Below are 27,016 nucleotides of genomic sequence, written 5' to 3'. Positions count from 1 at the left end.
TAATGAAAAAAATTTCTTTCATTGAATCATAAATAAAAACTGACAACATAGTTTCCACAATTACAACCGTCGCAAGGCCAAATTGTAACAAAAAGAAAGCAATAGTCTACTGTCAAAGCATTAGCAATCACATTGTCATTTGATGCTCCTAACCCTAACCCTAACCCTAACCATACAAGTTCTTTTGAATTCGCCGATAAGAGAGTCGTCTGCTTCCCCACACCAACACAGATCAAGAAAATTATCCTGCAACGCAGAGTTTCTTCCCCTCCATTGTTGGGCCGTAATTTGAGCTGCTATTTGTTGAAAATCTTGTTGATGCTTTAATTTTCTGCAAAAAAGCGAACACAAGTTTTCAATCAGTATGACAAATATGTGCACATAACAAGGGGCACGGAAAAGTTAAAAATATAATGAAACAAAGGATCAAACTTGTTAAACAGAGCTCTTTGAAAAAGAACTGTCGGAAGCTAAAATTTAATAACAGGGTAAATCAAAATGTAGACGGATATAATTTCATGAAATATTCCATAAAACTATAAATTCGAGATGCTTAGATAAAGTCAGGAGACATGCCCCTACAGCATTTTACTGATATTTGATTAAATTTTCAAATATAGCCTACAAAAGAGGGGGTTTTAATGAGAACTCAAAACAAATGGACAGATCGTGTTCAGAACGATAACATTTCTTCAATGTCTTAGTACATGTTCATTGTTTAATTAGCTTAAAGATGCCGTTGTTAGTACTACAATTCTGTGCAGACTTCAGACAACCACATCCAAGATAAACACGAAAACAAACATTATAAGTTCATTTGAAGTGAAGTATCCAACATATTTGACATTCGTCAAACAAAATAGATCCAATTTCCCACACCATTGTTTAATAGAAGCATCTATTTCACCAGAGAAGGTCATACCTTGTCCCTGAATGATTTTATGACAGCAGCCAACAACTCGTCCCCTGCCAACTGTCTGATTCGCCGTACCAATTCATGCCGTGAGATCTTCTTTTCCTGAAGAAGAGAATTGAAATAACGAAATTAGAAAAAAGAAAAATTAAAAAATACCTAATGCTTCATTTGGTTGCCGGGAAGCTAGACATGATTCCAAAGGAAGTATTTATGGAGAAAATAGTTAGTATAGGGGGATCGAATTTTCCTGCAGCACCAAATACATGGAAAAAACGGAGGAAGACAATTTTTATTTTCCTTTTCCTTTCTATTCCCAACAACCAAACAAATCCATATACATATTCTAGAATCATACCACAAATGTGAGTCATAGATACTTACTCGATGATAACTGTGATACTTGGAGATCAAACCGATGGTATGAGGAGGTAAGAACTTCGAAAGCACAGATATTAGAGCAGAAAATGGCATCCAAGGTGAATTTGGTCTCGTAGACGGATTCTGAATCGTTTGCAACCCTAAAAAAATAATAAAAAAAGAATGTTACACCCTGAACAATTCTGAAATTATAGAAAAATATTAAAAACAAATTAACTCAGAAAAGTATGTCCAATTCCTTACCATTTAAGCTAGAAGGAGCTTCGAGACTTATGACATATTCCGGCAAAATATGACTATTCATGTGAGTACTCCACACAATGTACTTTGTAGGAGCTGAAAGATTGTCAACACCAGAATCAAACTCTTCAGAACTCGGATGACACTGTTCGGACCCCGGATGGACAAGCTCCGACTTCCCCAAGATTACGCGACAAAGCAGTACATGCCTCACACCATCCTCATCAACAATGGAAGATTTCACACTGTAAAACAAGTACATTAACAAAAATTACTCAAAATTAGAAAAGAAAAAAAAAAAAACGATCTAGTCTTTAAGAAATTACACACTAAAAAACAATACCCACAGACATTAATTAAATCACTATCAATTAAATGATAATGCAAAATAATTTAAGAAAAATGTTTGAAATACTTGCTAACCTTTCGAGAGGCGAATTCTCGGGATGGAGATAGATGCCACAGCCATACAATCCATTGCTCTCAGGTTTCCCACAATGACCAAAACCATGAGAAATTATCTTTGTAATCTCATCCTTGGAAGCACCATACCAAGCAAACTTCACATTGGCATTGCCACCACACTTGTTCTCCATAGCTTGCTTGAAAATTTGGAACGAACGGAACCGGGCTTTTCCGGTGAAGCCAGAACGAGCATTTTTGTGCATTGCTACCACTCTGCTCCGAGCTCCAATAGAACCCAAACCCGAAAAAAATCTCCTCCGGATAATTTCAAAACCCCGGTCCCCTTCATCTACTCTGATCAACCCATCAATATTTAATTGAGATTGCACACCGTGTGGCCCCGAAATCCCACTTTCACAATCAGAAATTAATGGGTTTTCTTCATCATAAACAGTCCCGGAGCCCGACGAACCCGAATGATTGTTCGGATCATCTAAAGAATGCGTGCTTGTGCTAAATGGGCTAAACCCAGTTACATACTCGTTATTGCTTCCAATTGGAATTGAAAGTGACCGACTTTGTTCTCTCATGTTTTCCATAACAGAATTCCCAACACAACCAAAAAATTTGAAACAAAAGCTGGAGTCAATGAAACTAACCCAAATCCTAATTTAAATTAAACAAGCTTAAACACTTAAATCAATAAATAGCCAAAACCTATAGAGATACCAAAAAAAAGGGGTATGAACAGAAATTTTTTGAATCTACAAGGAGGATAGAAATCGAGATCTACCCAGAAAAATTGAAGGATATAGTTGAAGAACAAACCAATATAAATAAAATAAAATAAATTCTCACCAGAGAAGGAAGTAAAAGCAAAATTGAAAAAGTGAGTCAGAAAGATGAAGTTTTGCAAAAATCAGATCTCAAGATATGCAAGGAAATTAGAGAGAGATTTTGGAGGTTGACAAAGTTTGGAGAGAGAGGCTAATGCTATATATATATATATACGCGTGGAGGGTATTGATTAAGGAAAGGAAGGAGTTACTTGGAGAGGAGGGAGAGTAATATAAAAACCAACGGAACCGCCTCACGTTTTGGAATCGGTGCCTTGTTTTTTGCGTGTACTGGCGGTGGACCATATTGCTGTTTTCGTGCGCCGCCTTTTTATGATATTTATAAATATCCGTATAATAGGATGGGCTTGGGAGGTTTGGAAGCCCGTGTTTTTAACAATGTGGAATTACAACCCAGCCCTTCCCTCTATCTTGAAGGATAAGGAAGACTTTGTTGGAACGGTTCATTCAAATCCCAACATGCAACCTGTCATGTCATATGTCATGCCACGTGTTCTTCATCCATCCATGAAGACTCTAGATTTTCTGAAATGGAGAATTGGACCATAACATTCAACATGTCATGAGATATGCCACATGATCTCTCTCCATTCATGAATGCTCTAGAGTTTCTGAAAAGGAATTTTGGACCATTAACCCATAAATAAATGATGTTTATTTTTAGTTTATTATTATTATTTTTAATTTCCCTGCCACAGATGTTAATTTTTTTAGTGTAGGTGATATTTGTAGAGATTTTCGCCTCATTTTCTTTTCCTAGCTGCAATTATTGGTGGGGTTTGAAGTTTTTTAAAAGCCAAATGCCATACTTTGATAATATTAATTCAGATCAGAATTATGAGAGTTTTGCTTTTTATCATCCGATTTGAAATGATTTTACAAAATGTCTAATTGTGTTTATGAGGTAAGGAGGTCGGCCGTACAAACTTGAGTGAATTTCTTGTTTTAATATAAAAGGTTATAAGAGTCACTATTTTTTCATTAACTTTTTTGTTTTGTTTTTAAATTTATTGTTTCAATCTAATTTCATTGTAGTATGTCACAAAAGAAGCAAGCCGGGTGGAACAAATTTATAAATATTTTATCAATAATGTGTCGGAAAAAAAGTGCGTACGTCTATGCGTCGAACCAAACTTTTAATGTTAAATTTGCATTACTATCATGTTATTTGAGTGTTATTGTTTAATAATATCTCAAAATAAATGTTATGTTATTGTGTAAAAATAAATTATCTCCGTTTCAAAACAATTGTCTTTATATTTCTTAGTCTCCAAGTCAAAAACTGATTAATGATGTCTCTCCAATATATTTCTTGGTTCCCAAGCCAAAAACTAATTACTCATGATGTCGATTTATCTTGACAAAATATGAAAATAGTCATAGTACACATGAAGAAAATTAATTTATATTCAGTTAATATATAAAGAAATGACATCTTCACTCTATTTCCGCTATACTTTTTTTCACATAAATTAAATTAAGAACAATAATAATATTTTACATTAAGTAGAGTAAATTTATAAAATGATTTAAAAAAAACACTCTTAAACCTAAATTATTTATACACATAACACCACGTTGTACATTGTGTGTGTATATATATTATCTTATATGCATAATTAGTTGCTTTATTTGATATGCAATTTTTTTTCAGTTACAACCCGACTAATTTACATTAATTTTGTTTAAACCTATTATACCGCAATGGAGTAGCTCAGAACTATGCTCATGCGGATTAAGGATTATATAATATATTTGTATAATGGGGTGGTGGGCTTGGGCGGTTGGAAGCCCTTTTGCGGTGTTTCGAACAAGGTGAAATTCCAATTTAGCCCTTACCTTTATCTTGAAGGATAAGGAAGACTTCGTCGGAACGGTTAGTTCAAATCCCAACATGCACCACATGTCATGCCATATGTCATGCCACGTGTTCTCTCTCTATCCATCCATGAAGAGACCTGATTTTCTGAGAAGGAGATTTGGACCATAACATTCAACATGTCATGAGATATGTCATATGCCATACGATCTCTCCCCATCCATCTAGAGTTTCTGTCAAGGAAATTTGGAGAATTAACCCATAAATAATTCCGAAAAAAAAAATAATCTGTAAATTTACGAATCGAATCCGATTCGATTTTATTCATCTACACTCACGATTGGTGACGGATTGAAAAAAAATAAATTTTTAACTCACGCATTGGGCTGTCAAAATCCGATTCGATTCGATTCAATTAGGGAGTCCAATTCGATTTGATCTGCTATATATATTATTTGAATATATATATATATATATATTCAAATAATATATTAGTTAAATTAATTAATTAATGAAATCTAAGAATATATTTTTTAAATTTGCATCACTCTCAAAGTGATTTATAAGTGATTTTCACAAAATAAGCAAGCCGGTGGGACAGAATGGTGATATTACTGATTTAATTTCGAAAACTCAAATTTATAAATATTTTTATCAATAACTTGTCTAGAAAAAAAAAAAAAAACGTGAGTTGATGTGTATGCGAACAAAACTTTACATGTTAAATTTGCATCACTGTCACAGTGATTTGAGCGTTATTGTGTAAAAATATAATATATTTGTTGGTTCACATGCCAAAAACTGATAACTCATGAACCGAAACGTGGCCTGGAGATGGAGACGCTGCAGTTTGGATGTATGCATGGTAGAGTTTGAATGTCATTCAGTTTTGATAAGATCGAGCTATGATCTTAACCTTTGTGGTGTGCTGATGTGGCCTTGTTGTAAGTTGAATCAAGTGTTTGTGCACTCAGAGTCAACTTATTATTCTTGCAAGTGTTCTTACCACTCCACGCCCATGATTGATTGTGAGATTTTTCAGCATGGGATAAAGTAGTCTGAATATCAGAAAAATACTTTCTTTAAATTAAACCTTGTTTTTCCCCTTGTTATCTCCACACTAACTTTTAGCAAGCATAGCTGTATTAAAACACTCCAAATCCTCAACTTAATCTTTTTTGGCCTCCTCTAATTTGTCACAACCAATCTAACCAGTCTTATTAGAATCCTCTATAAGCAAGCAACTAGTATAATTTTTTTCATTCAATATATGATTTGTACCTTATCAAGGGAATCTATAATTCATAGGGACAAAGGTAAGTTTGCCAATTAGTCTCAAATGAGAGAGAACAATGTGAGAAAATTTCAACATTCTATAAAGCTAACATTAATTCTGCTAGGGAAATTAAAATAGCTCCAAATAATTTTTGCTTCGTTGTTGAAAATTAAATTCCTTTTTCATCATATTCGGTGCACCATTATTATCACATCATCAATTACACGCATATTGAAGAAAACAACAACACAATATTTTACATACAACTCTAGAATTGAGAGGAATTTCACTATTATATATCATAAAATAGATGTACAATTATAAATGTCAAAACCTCACTAATTCACTCACTCATCACCTTTTTGGGCCATATGTCTAAAGTTTTAGTTTAATTTCCTATTTTAAATACGCCAATTCGGGGGTGCTACACACCAAATAAATGATATGGTATATATTTGAAAAATTTATTCTTTATTCCTAAACTGTAAATTTTAGTAATAGTAAATATTATACATTTTTTTTTTCAACGGCAAGACAGTTAATGGTTAATTGAAATAAATATTAGTTTTTGAAACATTTTCGTTGCCTTGTGACATGAGTTCGAGACAGCCAATTACAACTTACGTTCTCTGCCGAAAGTCCCAGTGCAGGCAGGCCAATTCTCTGTTATACCCCCACCACCATGCTTGTACACGTAGTACTTATAAAATTCCTTAATTTGATATATATATTTGGAAATTTCAAGCAAATATATTAATATAGGAAATGTACAAGGAGGATGCTAGCCAAACAGACCCAAGGACATACAACAGGAAAAGATCCATAAAAACTTAAAGCATCCCAAGGCCAACAAGCCCAAGACATTTGCATCATTTTCCTGTTGTAAGGAACGACAAATTTTAGTAACTCAACTCAAACACCACCACAAAGGCCTCTCCCTTGATTATGACTACTATGACTGAAAAAATATTACAAATATTATCCATTCCTGCTTGAAATTATAATCCCCTCTATACAACTTTACACGGATCATTTCACAAAGGAGCATATATCATATATACATCATCAAATACACCCAACCCTTGCTCCTCAAACAACATAGGAGGAAAACACTCGACAAAAATTACAAGAAAAAAAAAATAAAAAAAACGTAAAAGTAAAAAGAGCCGCCTTTACAATGTGATTGGGTGCTATTTGAGACTCGAGAGCCAATGTGACTTGAGATTTATCATTTATCACAACCAAGCTCCCCATCCAGGAAACATATGACACAAACGATCGGAATCAATAGCATCTTGTATAAGTTGTTGAACCTACAATGGTAAAAATCAAATTAATCTCGGCACATAAAGGAATCAAAAAAAAAAAAAAAAAAAAATTGAAACCTTGCTCTTTTAAGTGTTAAGCATATCCAATCTCAAAACCAAATAAACTTCAAAAGATCACTATCTGCCTTCCACATAAAATAGCTCACAAGTTAGCCAGGAATCCACAAAATGGAAATAGTTTTCTGAAGTCCGGTTTGGCTTACTAAAGCAAATGCATCAGAGTAAAGTGTTGGAGATTAGAATCAGACAATCAATTAAAGGAAACTAGCTGATATCATTCTTGTGTAAATGACATCACTGGAAAACATTAAATTATAAAACATATATTTAAAAAACCACCAAAACTTCATGCCATGGAGCCATCTCCATCAGGTTTAAGACATGTGTCAAGATTTTACTGTTATTAAAAGAGGTGGTTGCTATTTCAAAGAGTCATCATTAGGTTCACTACCAGTTTATTATTAATACCATTATTTTAAATTTTCAGGAACTTAGAATCAGCCATTTACTCATTAGATGTGACCATTTGCATGGCGATATTGTTACGGATAAAAGACCACTCAATTGTTTTCTTGCTCCAACAGACTCCCTCCCTCCCTCCCTCTCTTGGCAAGAACTCACGCATCCATTTGTCCTTAGGGGACTTGAACCCTCACCTTCCACTTCGGGAGGTAGAGGAAATACTACTGGGCTACAGCCCTTGGTAGAGCTTTATTTCAAGTTCATAAAATAAAGAAACAGAAGTAGCATAACAATATCCTTTATTTTCTCCCCCTTTTTAGAACCCAGTAATATGCTGTCAGATGGACTTACGAACTTGTAATCAAATGATGATATTTGTTCTACGATATTACTTTATATAGCAATCTACTGGAAATGAGGATGATCACACTAAATTTCCAAACTTATCAACCGAAAGGAGGTAGGAGGCAAGAGTGGTAAAAATTTGGAATCAGGTCAATGCATGTGGTATTGACCTAGAAAATTACCTGCCCATGTACACTTCTCATTTCACCATCTTCATATCCATCTAGCTTTTGTTTGACACGCATCAGTGCACGTGTAGCATCCTGGTTTCCTTCATACTCGTCTTCTGAGTCTTCCAAGCTTGTATCCAAATCATCATCTGTTTCCTGTCAAGTTAAAAACAATCTAAGTGAGCAATATATGCATATTGTAAGCAAATGTTCGACATATATCATACATTTGTCTCAAGAGACTTGGTATCCATAGAATAGATATATGAGTCAGTAACTCGAGAAGGGAAGAATTTGAAAATGGATGTAAAATATCAGGTACTTGCCTTCCTGCATCAGAAATATTTAACAATTTCATATGGTAATATAAAAAAAAGAAGAAGATAAATTTTGACTAGTGACTTCTACCTGCTGAACTTTGTTTAATGCCCGTTAATTTAAAACACTCGTATCAAATTATGGTATTACCTCAATGGATTATGTGACTGATTAGGGCTGTTGTCTCACCTTTGAAGGCTAAGTTACAATATGATAGGTTTTCATAATAGTTGTTGCATGCAATCCAATTTGCTAGAACATTTACCAATCCACCAAAAAAATTAAAAAAATAAATCAAAGACAAATTATGATGACATGAAAAATATTCTGTCAGCAATTTCCTGGTTTCCCAAGGTAATATTTCTGACAGTTCAGTTTCTTACCATCAGTGGATTAGTCTTCTCTTTAAAGTTTCCCAACCACTTGTTCACTTTGCCATATTATGAAGTTATATCTTTCATTTTAAATCATGAATTTTGTTAGAATGTTTATATATATATATATATATTTATGTTGGGTCATTATGTAATTACATATAGTTGGTAGGGCCCTTATGTTATTAGCTTAGTCTTGTATCTTTATATAAGCCTATGTAGGCTTTGGGTTTGATATATGAAATATACAAAATCTCTGTAGCCTCCATGATCTCTCTCTCTCTCTATCTCTATCTCATGAGTTTGAACATGGTATCAGAGCTATACGAATTCATGGGTGTGGGAAACTGCAAGTGTGTTGTTCTTGTATAAGATTAGAATCGCGATCGGAATCGCGATTGTGGTGTTGGTGTCTCTGCCAAAAGTTTGGTCACCGGCAGGATTAAGGATCCTCGTTCGTTGTTGTCGTCGGATTTGAAGCCTCATTCGTCGTCGTCGGATCTGAAGCCCGTTTGGCGGCTCGTGTTGCTGCCGCTTTGATTGTTAGAGAGCTCGCCGGCATCTACTGTCGTTATTGGCAGAGGTGAGGTTCGTCGATTCATGTTTTCTTTTGGCTGGAAGTTGCAGAGGTTCTGATTCGGTGTGGTGTCGTTGCTTATTGATTCGGCCGCTGCTTATGATTGGATTGCCGTCGCCATCACCTCTGCTGCGTGCTTGTCGGCGTCTGTGAGGTTGTGAAGAAGAACAATTGTGTTTGGCTACATGGTTATGCTATTCTAACCCTAGTTTACTAAAAATGGGATAGCAGAGATCTGATTTTGATCCAGCCGGCTGACCAGAGCCAACCTGTTTGCCTAGATCCGACCCGTTTGCCTAGATTTGGCCAGAATACAGATTTTGCATTTTTTTCTTAGGTTCGATTTTTTTTTTTTTGTTCTCTTCTCCATGGTTGCCAGTTCAGACCTGTTATCTTCTGCTTCCTTCAATCCTCCCATGACTTCGGTCAAGCTCAATGGCAAGAACTATGTTTTATGGCCAAGTTAGTAGCAATTTTTCTCAAAGCCAAAGGCTTTGGCTCTCATTTGGTTAAGGATAAACTTAAAGACAGTGATGCAGATTTCAGGTCATAGGAACAAAGGGATGCTCAGATCATTTCTTTAATACTGAATTGTATTGAACCCCATATCAGCTCCAACTTGTTGTATTTGGACACTGCCAAGGAGATATGGAACCGACTCCAATAACTATATTTAGGTACCGGTAACATCATCAGAATTTATGAGGTGCGCAGAAAATTCTTTGACCTCCAGCAAGGTACACACAGTCTAAAAGAATACTTCTCACGGTCAATGGGAATTTGTGAAGAAATGAACTTGTATCAGCCCATCACCTCTGATGTGAAGAGTATGCAACAACAACGTGAGGATTTTAATGCTGTTCGGTTTCTCACAAGGTTGTCACCAAAATATGAATCTATTCGAGCACAGATTTTGGGTAGCCCTGCACTTCCTTCTCTTTCTGATATGTTTTCCAGACTCCAGCGTGCTACTCTATCTAGCGGCGCTTCAAGTGGTGTCACTGCTCCTCCTAGCAGTGAACGTTCTGCCTTAGTTGTGAACCAGGGTGGTTATCATTCTTCTCGTGGCGGTGGCGGTCGTTTTACCCATGGTCGTGGTTGTGGCAGAGGCACAGACTCGGAAATCTGCACTCACTGCGGTCTTACTAATCACACTTTCAATTACTGTTGGGATCTTCATGGGAAGCCGCCACCTTCTTCCTATGCACATCAAGTGACCTCTAATGAAGAGGATTCTTTTTTCTCTGCCACACCAACTGCTCCACAAGTGGCTGTTGAGCCTACTACGGTAACAATTTCCCGCAATGAGTATGCTCAGTTTGTCTCAACAACAGCCTTCCACCTCATCTTCCATGGTTTCCTTTGCCCGATCAGGTAGTACACCTGCATGTCTCTTGTCCTCTCGTCAGAGTCCCTGGATTCTTGACTCTGGCGCATCCGATCATATGACTGGTAGTTCTTATCTCTTATCTGATTTTTAGTTTGTTCCTTCCTCTCAAAGTGTTACTCTTGCTAATGGCTTATCAACTAAAGTTTTGGATATGGGAACCACTCATCTCACCCCTTCTATGTCCCTCTCTTCTATATTATATGTTCCTCAATTCCCTTTAATTTGATGTCCATTAGCAAAATTACTAAATCTCTTAACTGCTCCGTTACATTTTATCCCTCCTGTTGTATTTTTTAGGATCTCAAGACGAACAAGAAGATTGGTACGGGACATGAAGTAGGTGGCTTGTATTACTTTGATATTGCACCATCTCCCACGGCTCTTCAATCATCTTTGTCTCCTTTCCAATGGCACTATCGTCTTGGCCACCCATCATTATCAGTTTTGTAGCGTCAAGTCCCCAGTCTTGGTCGTGTTGAGTCCATGCCTTATGAAGCATCTCAACTTAGTAAGCATTGTCGTGTATCTTTCAAACCGAGAGATACTAATCGTGTTGCTAGTCCTTTTCAGTTAATTCATTTAGATGTATGGGGCGCAATAAAACATATTTCTATTAATGGATTTCATTATTTTGTGACTTTTGTGGATGATCATTCTCATATAACTTGGTTGTTTCTAATGAAAAATCGTTTAGAGTTATTCTTTATTTTTCAAATATTTCGTAAAGAAATAAAAACTCAATTTGGATGTTCCGTTAAAGTTTTACGTTCTGACAATGCCAAATAAATAAAAACTCAATTTGGATGTTCCATTAATATTTCTCGAACCCTTTTGAGACTTATTTTCATGCTAAAGGCATCATTTATCAATCATCTTGTACTTATACTCCTCAACAAAACGGAGTAGCTGAACGTAAAAATCGTCATCTCTTGGAAGTATGTCGTGCCCTTTTATTCCATATGCATATTCCCAAACGTTTTTGGAGTGATGTTGTTCTTACAGCCTGTCATCTTATTAATCGGATGCCCTCGTCGGTGTTACAAGGGAAATCTCCTCATTCTATTCTCTTTCCCAACTCCATATCGTTTAATCTTACTCCTCAGGTCTTTGTATGTGTGTGTTATGTCCATAACCTTGGGCCCAGTCTTAACAAACTCGACCCTCGTGCCATTAAGTGTGTTTTTCTTAGGTATTCTCGCACTTAGAAGGGTTATCGTTGCTACAATCCTCATTTTCAACACTATTTCATTAGTGCTGATGTCTCCTTTTCTGAGTCTCTCCCATATTTTTATGATTCTACTACCCCTCTCGATATTACTCCTGAGCCACCTATGCCAACTGTTCCCTCTCTATTTCCTGCTCCCGCACCTCTTCGCTCCGTTGTCCCCTTGCAGGTTTATACTCGACGACCTCGACCGCCTACTTTGCTCCTTTCATCTCCTTCAGAGTCTTCGGATCCGACGCCATCTACTATGCCTAATGATTTGCCTATTGCTCTATGTAAGGGTATTCGGTCATGTGTTATTGCACATCCCATTTCTAACTTTGTCTCCTACCATAATGTTTCATCCTCTTTATTTTGTTTTTTTATCCAAAATGTCTGTTACTTTTGTTCCCAAGACTCTGAAGGATGCTCTCTCTAATTTGGATTGGCACAAAACCATGGTAGATGAAATGGATGCCCTTTACCGTAATCGGACTTGGGATCTTCCCTTGCCTCCGGGCTCCAAAACGGTTGGTTGTAAGGGAGTCTACGCTGTTAAATACCTTCACGATGGGTCAATTGAGCCGTTGAAGGCTCCTCTAGTGGCAAAAGGATACACTCAGACTTATGGTGTTGATTATGATGAGACCTTTTCCCCTGTTGCTAAGATTTCTTCTATTCGGGTACTTATTTCCATTGCTGCCAATTGTAACTGGCCGTTGTTTCAATTGGATGTCAAAAATGCCTTCTTGCATGGTGACTTGATTGAAGAAGTTTATATAGAGTGACCACCTGGGTTTGTTGCTTAGGGGGAGTATCGTTACACTGTTTGTCGCCTTAAAAAGGCCCTGTATGGATTGAAATAATCTCCACGGGCTTGGTTTGGAAAATTCTCTGAGGCGGCATTAGAATTTGGCCTTAACAGATGCCAGACCAATCATTTGGTATTTCACCAACGCACTAAAGCTGGCTTCATTTTTCTTGTGGTGTATGTAGATGATATTGTGATAACAGGTGATGATTCTGAAGGCATTACTAAGTTGAAGTTGTTCTTGCAAAATTGATTCCACGCTAAAGACTTGGGTAAACTTAGGTATTTCTTAGGTATTGAAGTTGCTAGATCCAAGAAGGGTATAAGTTTATCACAACGAAAATATGTGTTGGACTTATTAGAAGAAACAGGTATGTTGGGTGGTCGTTCGGTTGATGCTCCTATTGATTCAACTACAAAACTTGTATCTGATGAGGGTGATCTATTTAATGACCTGGGCAGATTTCGTCGCCTTGTTGGGAAAGTTATTTATCTCACTATCACTCGACCTGATATTTCATATGCAGTTAGTGTTGTAAGTCAGTTCACGGGAGCTCCTAGAATGCCACATTGGATTCCTGTTCTTCGAATTATCCGATATCTCAAGCAAGCTCCAGGTTTTGGGTTACTATATAAATCAAATGGTCATCTCAGGGTAGAAGGTTTTACAAATGCTGACTGGGCTGGTTCTCCTTCAGATAGGAGATCTACTATAGGTTACTGCACATTTATAGGAGGAAATCTTGCTACATGGAGAAGTAAAAAGCAAATGGTGGTAGCCCGATCAGTGCTGAAGCTGAGTACAGGGCAATGGCCCATACCACCAGTGAGTTGACATGCATATAACATTTTCTAAAAGAACTTGGGTTAACAGTTGAAGCTCCTACACCATTGTTCCGTGATAATCAAGCAACAGTTCACATTGCATCAAATCTTGTGTTTCATGAGAGGACCAAACATATTGAAGTTGATTGTCATTTCATTCGAGAAAAAATATGAAGTGGGAGCATCTCTACTCCATTCGTGAAGTCTGAAGATCAATTAACTGATATGTTTACTAAAGCATTGGGTCATAACCGGTTAAGGACTATCTTTTCCAAGCTGGGATTATTTGATATATATTGTCCAGCTTGAGGGGGAGTGTTAGAATGTTTATATATATATATATTTATGTTGGGTCATTATGTAATTACATATAGTTTGTAGGGCCCTTATGTTATTAGCTTAGTCTTGTATCTTTATATAAGCCTATGTAGGCTTAGGGTTTGATATATGAAATATACAAAATCTCTGTAGCCTCCATGATCTCTCTCTCTCTCTCTCTCTCTATCTCATGAGTTTGAACAAATTTCAAATGAATATGAAGGCATTTTAAGCGGATTGATCATCAATTGAAAAAAAGAAAAAGAAAAAGGAAGAAAGTGCAGAGTCAAAATTAGCCTGTAATTTCCCTAATAGAGTTTGAGATGTTTTTCATGTCTCAGATTTGAAAAGCATATATACTTCCTATCTGCTATGACCTCTTTGTCCTGAAAAGGCAAATAGCAGGTGCCAAATTTCATATGCATATAAATTGTGATGAGGGTGAGGTTCTGAAAGACCTTTTGACGTTGCAAAGCCTTCAAAGGTGATAGAGCCCACTTATATAAAGGATCATGGATAAAAACCTGCAAAGAATTCACATATGCTGTCAGAAAAAATATATTTCCAATGAATCATACTTTAAGAAGATAAATTTCCTATAAATCATACTTCAACAATGGTTAGCAGTGCTTCTTTATTTGTCCGCATAACAGAGAGAGTTTCCTCACAACATCTTCTGAAAACTCCTTCCACTCCCGTAACACCCATACCGTCTATGATGTCTCTTGTTAGTCGGAATGGAACCTACCAAAGGTCGCTTTAACTATTAGAGGTAAAGTGGTCATACAAAATAATGACGGATACAAAAAAATAAAGTGAAAGTAGAAAAGAAACATTCAAGGATGAAGCAGACAAACACATAAAGTGAGATTAAAAAAGAAGTATTAAAGAATAAAAGAAACATACACGCTCAGGTGTTTTGAGCATCAACCCTTGTTCAAAGGCAACACCGAGATCTATGTGAACAACTTCTGCAGTGGCTTGATCAATTAGGATATTCATGGAATGTCGATCACCAAGTCCAACGATGTAACCAACCTGAACTCAAGTGAAGGCTTCAGTTCTCTGAATCACTTCAACAAATCTCATCTCAACTTTAGTCTATGTTAGGTGATTTGATCACCAAGCATTTATATATATATTTTTTACTTTTAGTGAGAATATTAAATTTAGTATCACATAACAAAAACGAAAAGAGATTCAACACAATCTAAGAAACACAGAACCTTCTATGAAGGTGACGTGTCCGTGTTTTACACTATTTAGATGCCACATGTGTCGGACACTGATACTTCATACATACTCCTGGAAAATGCGTCAATAATTTAGAAGTACATTTCATTATTTAGGACAGTTAATTAAGAGTAACCATGTCCAACAATCTTTGAAACAGTTTGAATACAGCTTACTATGTCCAACAACTTGTTTTTGAAGGAAAATTGACATTATACACAGGCAGAACTATTAAGGGACCAAGGGGTCGTTGCCCCCCCCAAAACCAACCCAAAAAAAATCAAAATCCCTAAAAAATAGGCCTCCTATAAATAGTGAATCACAAAGTAGTAAAACGATTTTATATGCGGCCCCCCAAAACTTATAAAAGCATCATTTTAAGTCTTGTTTTTTGAAAATCTACATTTGAAGGAAATGGACAAAAAAAATTTCAAATATAACTGTTACACCTATTTTGCTTCTTAATAAATGCACTTGATGACTTATGGAATGTTTTTTACTTTATAAAGAATTTTCTTAGAATCACCTTCTGAAAATTCTATTATAAAGAAAAAGAATATGTTTTTATCTATCTATCTATATATATATATTTCTTTTTATTTTTTACTGTTAATTCGGCCCCCAATTTAAAATTTATGGGCCCGCCCCTGATTATGCAGATGGTCATAAGTGCCCTTCCTCTAAACATTCAATAACCTCACCATTGTTCAAGTAGATGAAAGATCAAAATTCCTATCATAAGAACAGAACAATAAACTCACCATTGAACTAGTTGCCACACTTCGTGTGTAAGCGAGTCTCTTTTCAAACCAATCAGCTGGATGTAAAAATCTCTCTAAGAAAAAATAATGCATAACAGGCCTGCAAGATATGTCAATTAAGGAATTCAACAAAATGCGCTTAAATTATTGGTGCCAGGTATTTTTTTACAAAAATAAAAAATATATGTATGTATATAAACCTGAAGTTCTTACAGACTTCTTGAAATGCCTTGCGCTTATTTTGTTCCTACCAAAAAAAAAAAAAAAAAAAATCAGAACCATTTTTTTGTTTGTTTCTGTTTAGGTAATTGATATTTGAATTATTCACCTGCTTTACCCATTTACATTTTGCATTTGCAAGTTTTGATGTTTGAACATAGGTTAGAAATGCTGTAAACTAGAGCAATTATACCCACAAGTTACCACAAGGAATATATATATATATATACTTCAATACCAGAAAACTAATTTGGAACTTCCAAAATTTCTTCTTTATTCTCCTCATATTATTTTTACAAAATACAAGATAATGAAACTGTACCCTATTTCTCACCCAAGGGTGTGACACCCCACTAGTCATAAATAAGAAGAAGAATTGAAACCTATTAAGATTCAAGTTTTAGCGAAAGAAAGGGCAATAAATATATCAGAACAATGCAGATAGGCTATCAGGAAAGCATGCACAAAGCTTCAATCTATCTCATAACAATTCTAGCTTAACAGTAATCTAGTTCAAGCTATTTCTGGACAAGTGTACTTTGTACCTTATCCCCAGTCTAAACATCACCATGACCCACCTTTTAGGTAACTTTGGGTACAATTTTGGTAGAGTTGTTGATTCATCCTCCTCGCGGTCATGTATTAACAAAAGTATGATACTTCACAAAATCAAAGGCTATTCTATAGATTTTTTCAATTCCAACAATCCTTCAAGAATTATCTGGATAATATGGAAAATTTCTCGTACTTTAGGCATTGCAATCCTGAAGGTGACCCTCTACAAGAGGGGAGTGATACATTCTAGTAGGATAATGACACAACACCTCATCAATATAATTAGCTACGTGAACTCTAACATAGGCATTAATCTTTAAGGTTATACTTGACATTGGTTTTACAAGAGTTGTAATGACATTAATTTAGAATTCATTTTTCTTTCTCAAATCACTAATTTCTAAGACATTTTGTTAGTTTCACAATTGGGGATTTCATACTTAACTGCGAGTTTATAAGGTTTATCGTTCTCCTAAGGTTTTACAAAGCAACACAACTTTTGGGGAAAACAGGACTAATGCAAGATGAATTGAGAACCGAGAAAAAAGTTTTTGAAAGAGAGATGCACTCTCTCTCTCTCTCTCTCACACACACACACACACACACATGCATGCATGCACACACATGTATGCACAAAAATGGAGGGGTTTTGAATCCCATAGATAAGCATTTATCCCTTTATTCTTCTTACTATAGTAATTTAGCGAGCTTTGATTACAAGATCTAAATTGTTCTGAGAATTCCCTTTCTTTTTTTAAAGGACTTACAGCAAACTAAATCAGCTATACTAAAAATCTCCATTCCTATTGTAAAATTAGTTCCTTTTACCACCCTTTCCTCTTAATTTGTTTCACTTTGACAATTCCCTTGGTATAAGACATCATTAATCATTAATCGCTTGAGGAAAATTCATGCTTTTTCGACAAGCCAAAGCTGAACTCCCTGTGTCTCATTTTATGTTGCTCTTTCGATGCATTTAAGTTCAATATTACACAATCATTAACTATGGAACATCTGATCTTCAACTCTAATAGGACTCTGAATCCTGGGGGCATTAATCAGGGCATACTGTCAAATTCAGTTTTGGAAAATCATTGTCTTCTCCAGAACATCATCTTAAAAATGGACATGTTGCAACTTTAATGGAATGATAAGTCCTTGAACTAATAGCTTGATCTTCTATTGTTCTCCATACATTTAAAACAAAAAGTACTTCCAAAATTGTCCATTAGGATAAATTAGGTGTGAGGGCGAGCCTTGGCGCAACGGTAAGGTTGCTTAATTGTGATCTGGAGGTCATGGGTTCAAACCAAGAAAACAGCCTCTCCACATGCAGAGGTAAGGCTGTGTACATCTGACCTTCCCCAGACACCACTATGGTGGGAGCCTTGTGCATTGGATTTGACCATTTTTTAGGATAACTTAGGTGTGACTCAATTATTCACAATGAAGGAGAAATTGGGGATGAAGTTAATCATAGAGTCGAGGCAGAATGACTTAAATGGAGGAGTGTGTCTGAAATAGTGTGATCAATGTATCCCTTTAAGATTAAAAGGGAAGTTCTACAAAACAGCTATTTGACAAGTCATTCTTAATGGGACGGAATGTTAGTACTTTATGGGACGAAATGGCAGCTAAGAAACAACACACGCACCTAGTAGGTGTGAAGGAAATGCATATATTGGGATTGATGTGCGGCAAGAAAAGATATGATAACATTAGAAAACACATGCATGAGATGGTTGAAGTAGCATGCATTGGTGATAAAATGAGAGAATCAATTAAGATGGTCAGTACACATGTAAAGAGGCCACCAAATGCAACAATAAGAAGAGTGATATGGTCCACATTGAGGGTAATGCTAAGAGAAGGAGAAGATCAATTAACATTGGCAGGGTTAGTGAGAAAAGATATGATGACATGTGATTTGACTAAGATTATGGCCTTAGATAGAGCAGAATGGAAAAATATAATTCATATAACTGACTCCAAGAAGTTGGAATGACTTTGTATGTCGTTGTAGGATAACTTATGTGCAATGATCATAGATATCCATTTCAGTTGGTTAATGGCCTTCATTCTCATTGGCCACAGAGATGTCGTAGAAGATGGAAAAAGGGGGAAAGAAAAGAACACACAGAAAAATAAGAGAGAAGGGGCAGGGGTGGAGTAGGGAGGTGTAGAGTGTAGACTAGTCTAGGTGAGATGTGGAGATGGAGCTGGACATTAGTTTTTCGATAGGCGTGTAGGATTTATGGTGTGACTCACCATAGTCTTTAAGGGTGTATTAGTAATCGAAAAATCAAAATGAAGATAAAAATTGTAACAAAATTAAGAATGATTAATAATTTTCTTACGAAAAAGAAGCATATAGCACTTGCCTTTGCCATGTGTTCCCGGCATTTGGGAAATGGCCAGTCTCCAATTCCGTAACGTCCATGGGCACCTCCATTTCTCATGCTGAAAGTTGCAAACATTAAACAATTGTATAACATTACAAAGTAATGAAAGTACTGCCATAACATTGCACGAAATGTGATTTCCTGACCTTCCAATAAGATATTCACCAAGAGGAAGAGTGCCATTTACCCATTCAAGAACACCAGCACTAGGGGTAAAAGGAACAACCTGTTACATTAACAACAATACACTAGTCAAATTTAATGATGAGAGGCAGAAAATACACATAAGCATGAACTTGAAAAAATAAATAAGCTCTAAATGTATTCTATTTCACATGGTTCCATATGTTGAAATTGAAGCACTTTTTAGATTGTAAAGTGTTGATGGACAACAATACTTGAAACCTTAACAAGTAAAAAGCCAAGACCAAACATGCTTGTCGTACAACTGTAGTGCATTGGAACCCATGATTATCCACTATGACAACTCCGAAATTGCATCCGTCATTAGTTGACCAAGCATGGTATGACATCTTCTCGATTTAGCCATCAAAATTTTTTCCGCAAGTAGTTTGGTCATCATTTTTCGTCTTATTAAAACTCTTTAGCTAACTCTTTTGCTATCAATGCCTCAGCTTGATGACTTTTCTACAAAGCCTCACACAACCTAGCACTTATAGCACAACTTGACAAACCCTTGATTTATCACCATGGGTTTTTTTAGAGGAAGCTGGGTTAACACTTTAACAGTTACATAAACAATAAGTTTAGCACATGTAGGTTGTTACGGTTGTAGAATATTTTCTACCCGTATCTCAAGCAATATTCTTTGGCTTCTACATCTACCGATCTGTATAGGGTGATATATACATTATATTCTCAATTGTGTGTGTTGCGACCATGTGAAAAAACCACAATTTTATGTACCCTACTCTCTGCAAGTGTGTGAACTGTGAAGTACCTGTGGTGCAAATTACTGCGATGTTTATTTAATTATTTGATTCAGGAAGCAAATTGAAGAATTTAATGGAGATCAAATAAATAAGTAGGCATAGAACTAGAAGGTTCACAAGTGTTTCTTTAGTGGATCAATTAAACGACAACGGTAATCATGAAGCAATCACATATACATGTAACAAAGTTGCAAATAGAACTTCAAGGCAAGTAATTACAAATAAAAAGCACAGTCAACACATGCACACAAGAAAAAGAGAAGGAAAAGAAAGATGATTTGAAGTTTTTACAGAAACTGTCTTCCATTCCAGACTTGGTAAAGGTCCAAAGTAAAATAAAATTTGGAGAAAGCGATTAACTGTAAATTTGAATACCTAAAGGCACATTACACAATCTTGGTGGCCAGAGTCCAAAGAAGTCAATAATTTAATAGGATAAGAACATTGGAACACATGCACTCTTTCTAAATGATATCCAAAACCCCATACATAAAGCCAAGGAATAAAAAACTATTCAAAAGGAAGATATGCCATCATATCCAAAAAAAAAGGCCCAAACTAATCGAGAAAACCATCCAAATTTGTAAGTCTTGCAATCTGAAGCCAAGATTTCCATTAAAGAAGCAATACCATGCCTTGCTAAAATCAAATGAAATATATAATACCTTGTATGTACGAATCCCTAATTTCCTTTTCCATGTATCCCGATGGTTCTGTAAGAAAGTGTTAACCAAACTAAAAAATTGTTCCATTACCTGCATATCATTCAATATTTCAATGTCAGCATAGACAAATTAAATTGGGGCTTCTTATAGGACAGGAAAGAATATAGTTAATTAACTCATGTTAAGCTGTACACTATTCAACCACTAAAGACAATAGGCAAAACCCTCACTAGAAAACCTAAAGTTAAGAGTCTTTGATAAACATTACAGCACTTGTGGGTACCATATAAATTAAAATGTAAACGGCACCTTATGAGTGTGAATGGGTAGGTATACAAAACGTATGGCTTACATGAATGGGTAGGTATACATAACGTATGGCTTACTGAAAGTGGAGATGTAGGAAGTATGACAGGAGAATGAAGTCATGCAATATGTATTGTCAAAAAACTGGTTAAGCTTGAGCATTGTTCTTTCCCAAAAGTGATAAAATTTAGAACTTGTATTCTCTTACATCACTAGCTCAGAGGAATTTATTCTTTTATGACAGGAGAATGAAGTCATGCAATATGTATTATTTTTTGATTTATTTTCTTCCAATTGTTTCTTCTGGATTTACTTTCATACATTTGTACTTGAGTGTAAATTCATTATATATTCCCAGTCTCATAGAAGCTGAGAGTTTATATCAGCTCTGTTCCTCATAATACTCTTCCTCATAATACTCCCTTCCTCATTGGTCCTTTTCTTTCACAATAGTCAAACACATTACACTCTTAGAATATTCAATCTAACATATCCATTCTAGTGTTAGATGTCACAAATGAAAATTAAAGAGCAAGCATATAGTTTGGATTCATACAGCATCTTGTCTCAGGTCATCATTTCCAGATTTTGCTAGTTGTCGATATTTGTTACCATCAGAACCTAGGCATTCGACCACCTTTGGAGCATTTATACCGTTCATTACCCTATTTTCACCAATATGAACAAACATCAGCAGCAAAGATTGGTAAGCGACAAATAAAAAGAAACTAAAATTGATCTGATGATTCTGATCCATCTGTTGATAAGACATACATGATTGAATCTGATATTCCTTTAAAGTGTGGGAAAGAGCCTTCATGATATCGACAGCTACGATCAACCGGAAAAGTAGATGTCACTACAGGTACCTGAGGAGACAAAGTTATTACAGAGGTCCTTTGGAACACTAACTCCATTACAAGATAAAAAGAAAGAGCTATAAAATATCAATAGAGCAAAGGGAAATTAAATGAAGTTATCAATTCAAAGGGGATGAAAATAGTGTGAAGATCTGCTTAATTTATAGAAGACATAAGCTGAATACTTGTTTGAGAAGAGGCACATGAAACACCTGATTGAATATGTGACAGAGTAGCATGCTTTAAGATAAAACACCTGATTGAACTTGTTTGAGAAGAGGCACCAATAGAAGACATAAGCTGAATACTTGTTTGAGAAGAGGCACATGAAACACCTGATTCTCAAGAAAGGCCTTATCAGAGAGACTCTAAGTCCTTGTGCTGTGCCCGCTTTGCTTACGCCGAAGAAGGATGGATTTTGGAGGATGTGTGTGGACAGCAGAGCTATAAATGAGATTACAATAAAATACAGATTTCCAATACCAAGATTGGATGATATGCTGGATATGCTATCAGGTTCCAAAGTCTTCTCCAAGATTGATTTGACGAGTGGGTATCACCAAATAAGAATCCGAGAAGGGGATGAGTGGAAAACGGCATTTAAGACCAAGGAGGGACTTTATGAATGGCTAGTTATGCCATTTGGCCTATCAAATGCTCCTAGTACTTTCATGAGATTCATGAATCAGGTGTTGAAACCTTACATTGGGAAGTTCGTGGTGGTCTACTTCAATGATATTTTGATTTACAGCAAGGATGAAAGAACTCACGCTGAAAATTTGAAGGCTGTTCTACAACTTTTGAGACAAAACCAGCTTTATGCAAACTTGAAAAAGTGCAGATTTATGGTGGACAGATTGGAGTTCTTGGGATTTGTTGTCTCAGCCAAAGGCGTTGAAGTTGATCCAATCACTTTAACAGAGATCAGAAGCTTCCATGGTTTAGCTACTTTTTACCGGAGATGTATTAAGAATTTCAGTGCCATAGTAGCTCCAATTACAGAATGTCTCAAGGGGGGAAGGTTCAATTGGTCGAGAAGCCAAGGAAAGCTTTCAAAGGATCAAGCAGATGATGGCACAAGCTCCAATACTTGCACTACCAGACTTCAACAAAAATTTTGAGGTAGACTGTGATGCTTCAAAGATTGGAATTGGAGGTGTCTTAAGCCAAGAGGGGCATCTGGTTGCTTACTTTAGTGAGAAACTCAATGGAGCTCGACAAAATTATTCCACTTATGACATTGAGTTTTATGCTATTGTTCAAGCATTGAAGTTTTGGCGTCATTACTTGATTCAACGGGAGTTTATCTTGCATTCAGACCGTGAAGCCTTGCGGTTCCTCAATTCCCAAAGGAAATTAAATTGAAGGCATGCTAAGTGGGTGCCATTCCTACAAGAGTACACTTTCTCTCTTAAACACAAGGCTGGTTTGCAGAATAAGGTGGCTGATGCTTTGAGTAGAAGAGTTTACTTGTTGAAAACAATGTCTACAAATGTTGTGGGACTGGAGGTGATCCAGGAGCACTACATGGAGGACCCTTATTTTCGAGGAATACTTGACAAGCATGCAACTAGAGACAACGAAGTATGTGCTGAATTTGTTATCAATGATGGTTACTTGTTTAAAGGAGCAAAATTGTGCATACCTGATGGTTCTCTAAGGGAGTTATTGATTTCCGAATTGCATGGAGGTGGCCTTGGAGTACATTTTGGAAGGGACAAAATAATACATTTAGTAATCGAACGATACTTTTGGCCAACAATGCGGTGAGATGTATATAGGCATGTAGATAGGTGTCGCATATGCCAAGTTTCTAAAGGGCAGCAGCAAAACACAGGCTTGTACACTCCTTTACCGATTCCCACAGCTCCATGGGTTGATGTTAAGCATGGATTTTGTGTTGGGGTTGCCACGGACAGCAAGGGGTGTTGATTCTATATTTGTTGTTGTTGATCGATTTTCTAAAATGGCACATTTCATTGCATGTAGAAAGACATTGGATGCAACTCACATGGCAAATTTGTTCTTTCGGGAAGTTGTCAGACTACATGGCTTGCCAAAGTTTATCACATCAGATCGGAACACAAAATTTCTTAGCCATTTTTGGAAGACTCTGTGGAAGTTGCTGACAGCTAAATTGCAATACAGCAGTGCATATCACCCCCAAACGAATGGCCAAACAGAGGTAGTAAACCGCAGCTTAGGCAATTTATTGCGGTGCCTTGCTAAGGACAACATTTGACAATGGGATTTGACCTTACCACAAGCTGAATTTGCTTATAACAGTACCATTAATAGATCAATTGGGAAGAGTCCGTTGTGGTGTATGGAAGGAATCCAAATCAGGTTGTCGATCTTGTGGATGTATCAAATCAGACACGAGTTAGTGATGATGCTATTGCTTATGCTGAAAATCTAAAGAAGGTACACGAAGAGCTCCGGGAAAAGTTGATAGAAATGAATCAACATTATAAAGAGGTTGCTGATCATCATCGGAGGTTCAAAGAGTTCCAAGTTGGAGATTGGGTTATGGTTTTTCTTTGAAAAGAAAGGTTTCCTGTTGGCACTTATCATAAACTGAAGAGCAAAAAGATTGGCCCGTGCAAAATTTTATGCAAGTTCGGTGAAAATGCCTATGAGGTGGAACTTCCCCAAGGCCTAGACATATCTCCCATTTTCAATGTGGCCGATCTCTATAGTTTTCATGGTGACTTAGGGGCAGAAATTGGTGGAAATAAAAGTGAGCCATCAAGTCCTCGTATTGGAAGTAAAGATAAGGTTGAGAGAGTAATCCATGTGCAAGAAATGAAGACAAGAGCTGGTACTTACTTCTGATTCCTTGTCAATTGGGTAGGGAAAATATGAGAACTCGTGAATAAATGATGAGGAATTTATGAAGCTTGATGACGAAATGTCCAAGGCCGCAAAAGTAGCAACCCGCACCGAGGCAAGTTCTTCCTAACAGGGGGAGAATGATGCGAATTTATGTAAAATATGTATAGTATGTGTAGTGTTGGGGTGATTTTCAACAAATAATGTAGTCTAGGGGTACTTTAGTAATTTCATATTTTGAATGTTTTAGTTTGGGTTAATTTCAGACTGTCTTGGGATATTTGGGGTTGATTTTATAATAGAAGTTAAGTGGATGGAGTATTAGAAAAGTTTCTTTTATTTTTGGGGTTTATGTGCAAAACTCTGAAGTAGCCTTCTTAGGATAGTATAAAAAGAAAGAGAGCGGCTGCCTTCGGGGAGGATGATTTATGAAGACATAATCTGGAGCCAGAATTGATGCTCTCACCACAGCTAGGGTTTCAGGCATTGGAGGCTAGGGTTTGAGGAGTCGACCCTGCGGCGCGGTCCAATCCCTCTACTGCTGCACTTCGTGCGAGAGGCCAGCGATCTGGAGCTGTTTTCTCTATTGTTCCAGATCTGATTTTCCAGATTCAGAACTTTATTATCTTCTTTTGTTACAAGTAAGAACCTAGTCCCCTCTTGTCAGATTGGTGTTGCCTTTATATCTCAGATCAGTGCTTCTGCTGCATCTACTTACATCAGACACAAAGTTCAAGTTTCTGATTTGACGTTAAAAAGAGTTTTCAGTTTATATGACAAAAGAGAACATTTTTTGCTTGAAAAATGTATCCCATCAATCTGGTTTTTGTGTTTTCACCATCATCTTGACCGGGTCATCTTGCAGGAATCTACTTTCTTGAAGATTACTTTCATTAATAGACACTTCTACTGTACCTATCCAATAGCTCCTGCGATTTAAAATTATCCACATCTTTTTGTCTTCTATACAATCTCTCTAATTATGAGAACAATTTTGAAACAATGGTCAATGATCACTGTTGAACAAAATGATAATACTGAGAATTACTGATCATTATTAGTACTTACTAGTTCAAGCTGTCGAAGACTACGAATCTCTCTGGGTAGAGCAACCTTTTTATTGGTATCCTGTTGACATGATCTAGTTAGTAGGTTCCAACAAAACTGTACAAATTGCTCCTGATAGTGGGAACTGAGCATAGTGAAGTAACTAAGATTATAATGACCAAAACGAAAAAAAAGAAAAGAAAAGAAGTGAAGGCAGTAAACAATGAAATAAGAACAAAAAGGGGAAAAGAAAAGAAAAAAATACAGCCATATGACTAACCTCTCTCTTTGTTTCTAGTTCAGCAAGTTTGATGTAAATTTCCACCATTTGTTTCATCTAGATGATAATAAGAAATCATCTCATTTAAAGAACACTCCACAAATTTAAGACGGAAAAAAAAAAAAAAAAAAAAAAAAAGTCAGAAACAAATAAAATGAAAAATCAAAATGGAAAAGGAATTACCTGTCTGATAATATCTCCATGATATGAAGATAATTCTTTTAAGAGGTTTTCCGCTGCAAGCTTTTTGTCCATATCCACCACAAATGAGTTTCTACTACGCTGCTTATCCCTGATCCGATCACCATTTGCCAGAGCAAGAAGCTGGGACAGAGTCAGTAAATAAACAAATGAATAAAGGAATAAACAAATCCATACAAAAAATATATAAATCATAAAGACGAAGAAGTATCTAAAATGCATTCAACCTACTCATTATTAAAACTAAATTAACTTGTCTGTCCTATTGTTTAATTCAGGTGACATGAGGATTTCAGTAATCTCTTTTTAACTTTGACTAGGCGTATTTGATAGAAAAGTATTTTCTTTGTCCAAATTAAGTGTCGAAATATATAAATATTTCTATATAATCGTGGAGCAAAATCCTCCACCAATCATGGTGATCTGGTCAATTTCCTTGGTGGAGCAAAATCCTCCACCAATCACGGTGCCTCCTTTGACTATTGTACACCTTCCATATTTTCTTATCTTTACCGTGCCTATATATAGGCTCTTTGTACTCAAGCAAAATATATCTAAATAATAAAAATGTAGCCCTCAGTGGCTCTTTGTCCATGGATGTAGGCCTTAGTGCCGAACCATGTATATGCCTGTGTTCTCCATCTTTCTCTCTTCCCTTTTCCTATTTGCATTTCTTATTTCCGCATCCA

The 27,016-nt window shown here is 36.3% G+C and overlaps 2 protein-coding genes across 2 annotated transcripts in view; both read right to left on the bottom strand.

Moving 5' to 3' along the window:
• On the bottom strand, positions 1–3,043 carry LOC132286024 (probable inactive poly [ADP-ribose] polymerase SRO2). Its single transcript, XM_059788279.1, has 5 exons — positions 1,958–3,043; positions 1,538–1,779; positions 1,298–1,434; positions 923–1,018; positions 1–331 (listed from the first exon to the last, which is right to left on the bottom strand). Exons 1-5 carry the CDS (start codon positions 2,536–2,538, stop codon positions 242–244), a joined length of 1,146 nt encoding a protein of 381 aa, XP_059644262.1. The 5' UTR covers positions 2,539–3,043; the 3' UTR covers positions 1–241.
• A 3,755-nt stretch (positions 3,044–6,798) lies between these two features.
• The window catches only part of LOC132286027 (serine/threonine-protein kinase ATM), a 108,480-nt gene continuing 88,262 nt past the window's right edge, over positions 6,799–27,016 (bottom strand). The window contains exons 65-79 of the mRNA XM_059788281.1: positions 26,310–26,450; positions 26,127–26,183; positions 25,868–25,927; positions 21,882–21,976; positions 21,664–21,772; positions 20,802–20,891; positions 19,330–19,409; positions 19,163–19,241; positions 16,208–16,254; positions 16,008–16,107; positions 14,920–15,051; positions 14,623–14,757; positions 14,472–14,537; positions 8,209–8,352; positions 6,799–7,204 (exon numbers count right to left, since the gene is read on the bottom strand). Coding sequence (XP_059644264.1) covers positions 7,127–7,204; positions 8,209–8,352; positions 14,472–14,537; positions 14,623–14,757; positions 14,920–15,051; positions 16,008–16,107; positions 16,208–16,254; positions 19,163–19,241; positions 19,330–19,409; positions 20,802–20,891; positions 21,664–21,772; positions 21,882–21,976; positions 25,868–25,927; positions 26,127–26,183; positions 26,310–26,450 — 1,413 coding nt within the window. The 3' untranslated portion in view covers positions 6,799–7,126. The remainder of the gene's footprint in view (positions 7,205–8,208; positions 8,353–14,471; positions 14,538–14,622; positions 14,758–14,919; positions 15,052–16,007; positions 16,108–16,207; positions 16,255–19,162; positions 19,242–19,329; positions 19,410–20,801; positions 20,892–21,663; positions 21,773–21,881; positions 21,977–25,867; positions 25,928–26,126; positions 26,184–26,309; positions 26,451–27,016) is intronic.

Source organism: Cornus florida, unplaced genomic scaffold (assembly GCF_030987335.1).
Source record: "Cornus florida cultivar Cherokee Brave unplaced genomic scaffold, ASM3098733v1 CherokeeBrave_3.0.0_Hap2_Chr11, whole genome shotgun sequence".
Classification (NCBI taxonomy): Eukaryota; Viridiplantae; Streptophyta; class Magnoliopsida; order Cornales; family Cornaceae; genus Cornus; species Cornus florida.
This window is presented reverse-complemented; position numbering and strand designations above follow the sequence as displayed.

Bases quoted from the DNA above. Each gene is read 5' to 3' on its own strand.
- LOC132286024 (XM_059788279.1), bottom strand. From the start codon at position 2,538: ATGGAAAACATGAGAGAACAAAGTCGGTCACTTTCAATTCCAATTGGA. The intron at 1,780-1,957 runs GTTAGCAAGTAT...CTTGTTTTACAG, and splicing joins GAGAATTCGCCTCTCGAAAG to TGTGAAATCTTCCATTGTTG. The intron at 1,019-1,297 runs GTAAGTATCTAT...TCTCTTCTTCAG, and splicing joins AGTATCACAGTTATCATCGA to GAAAAGAAGATCTCACGGCA.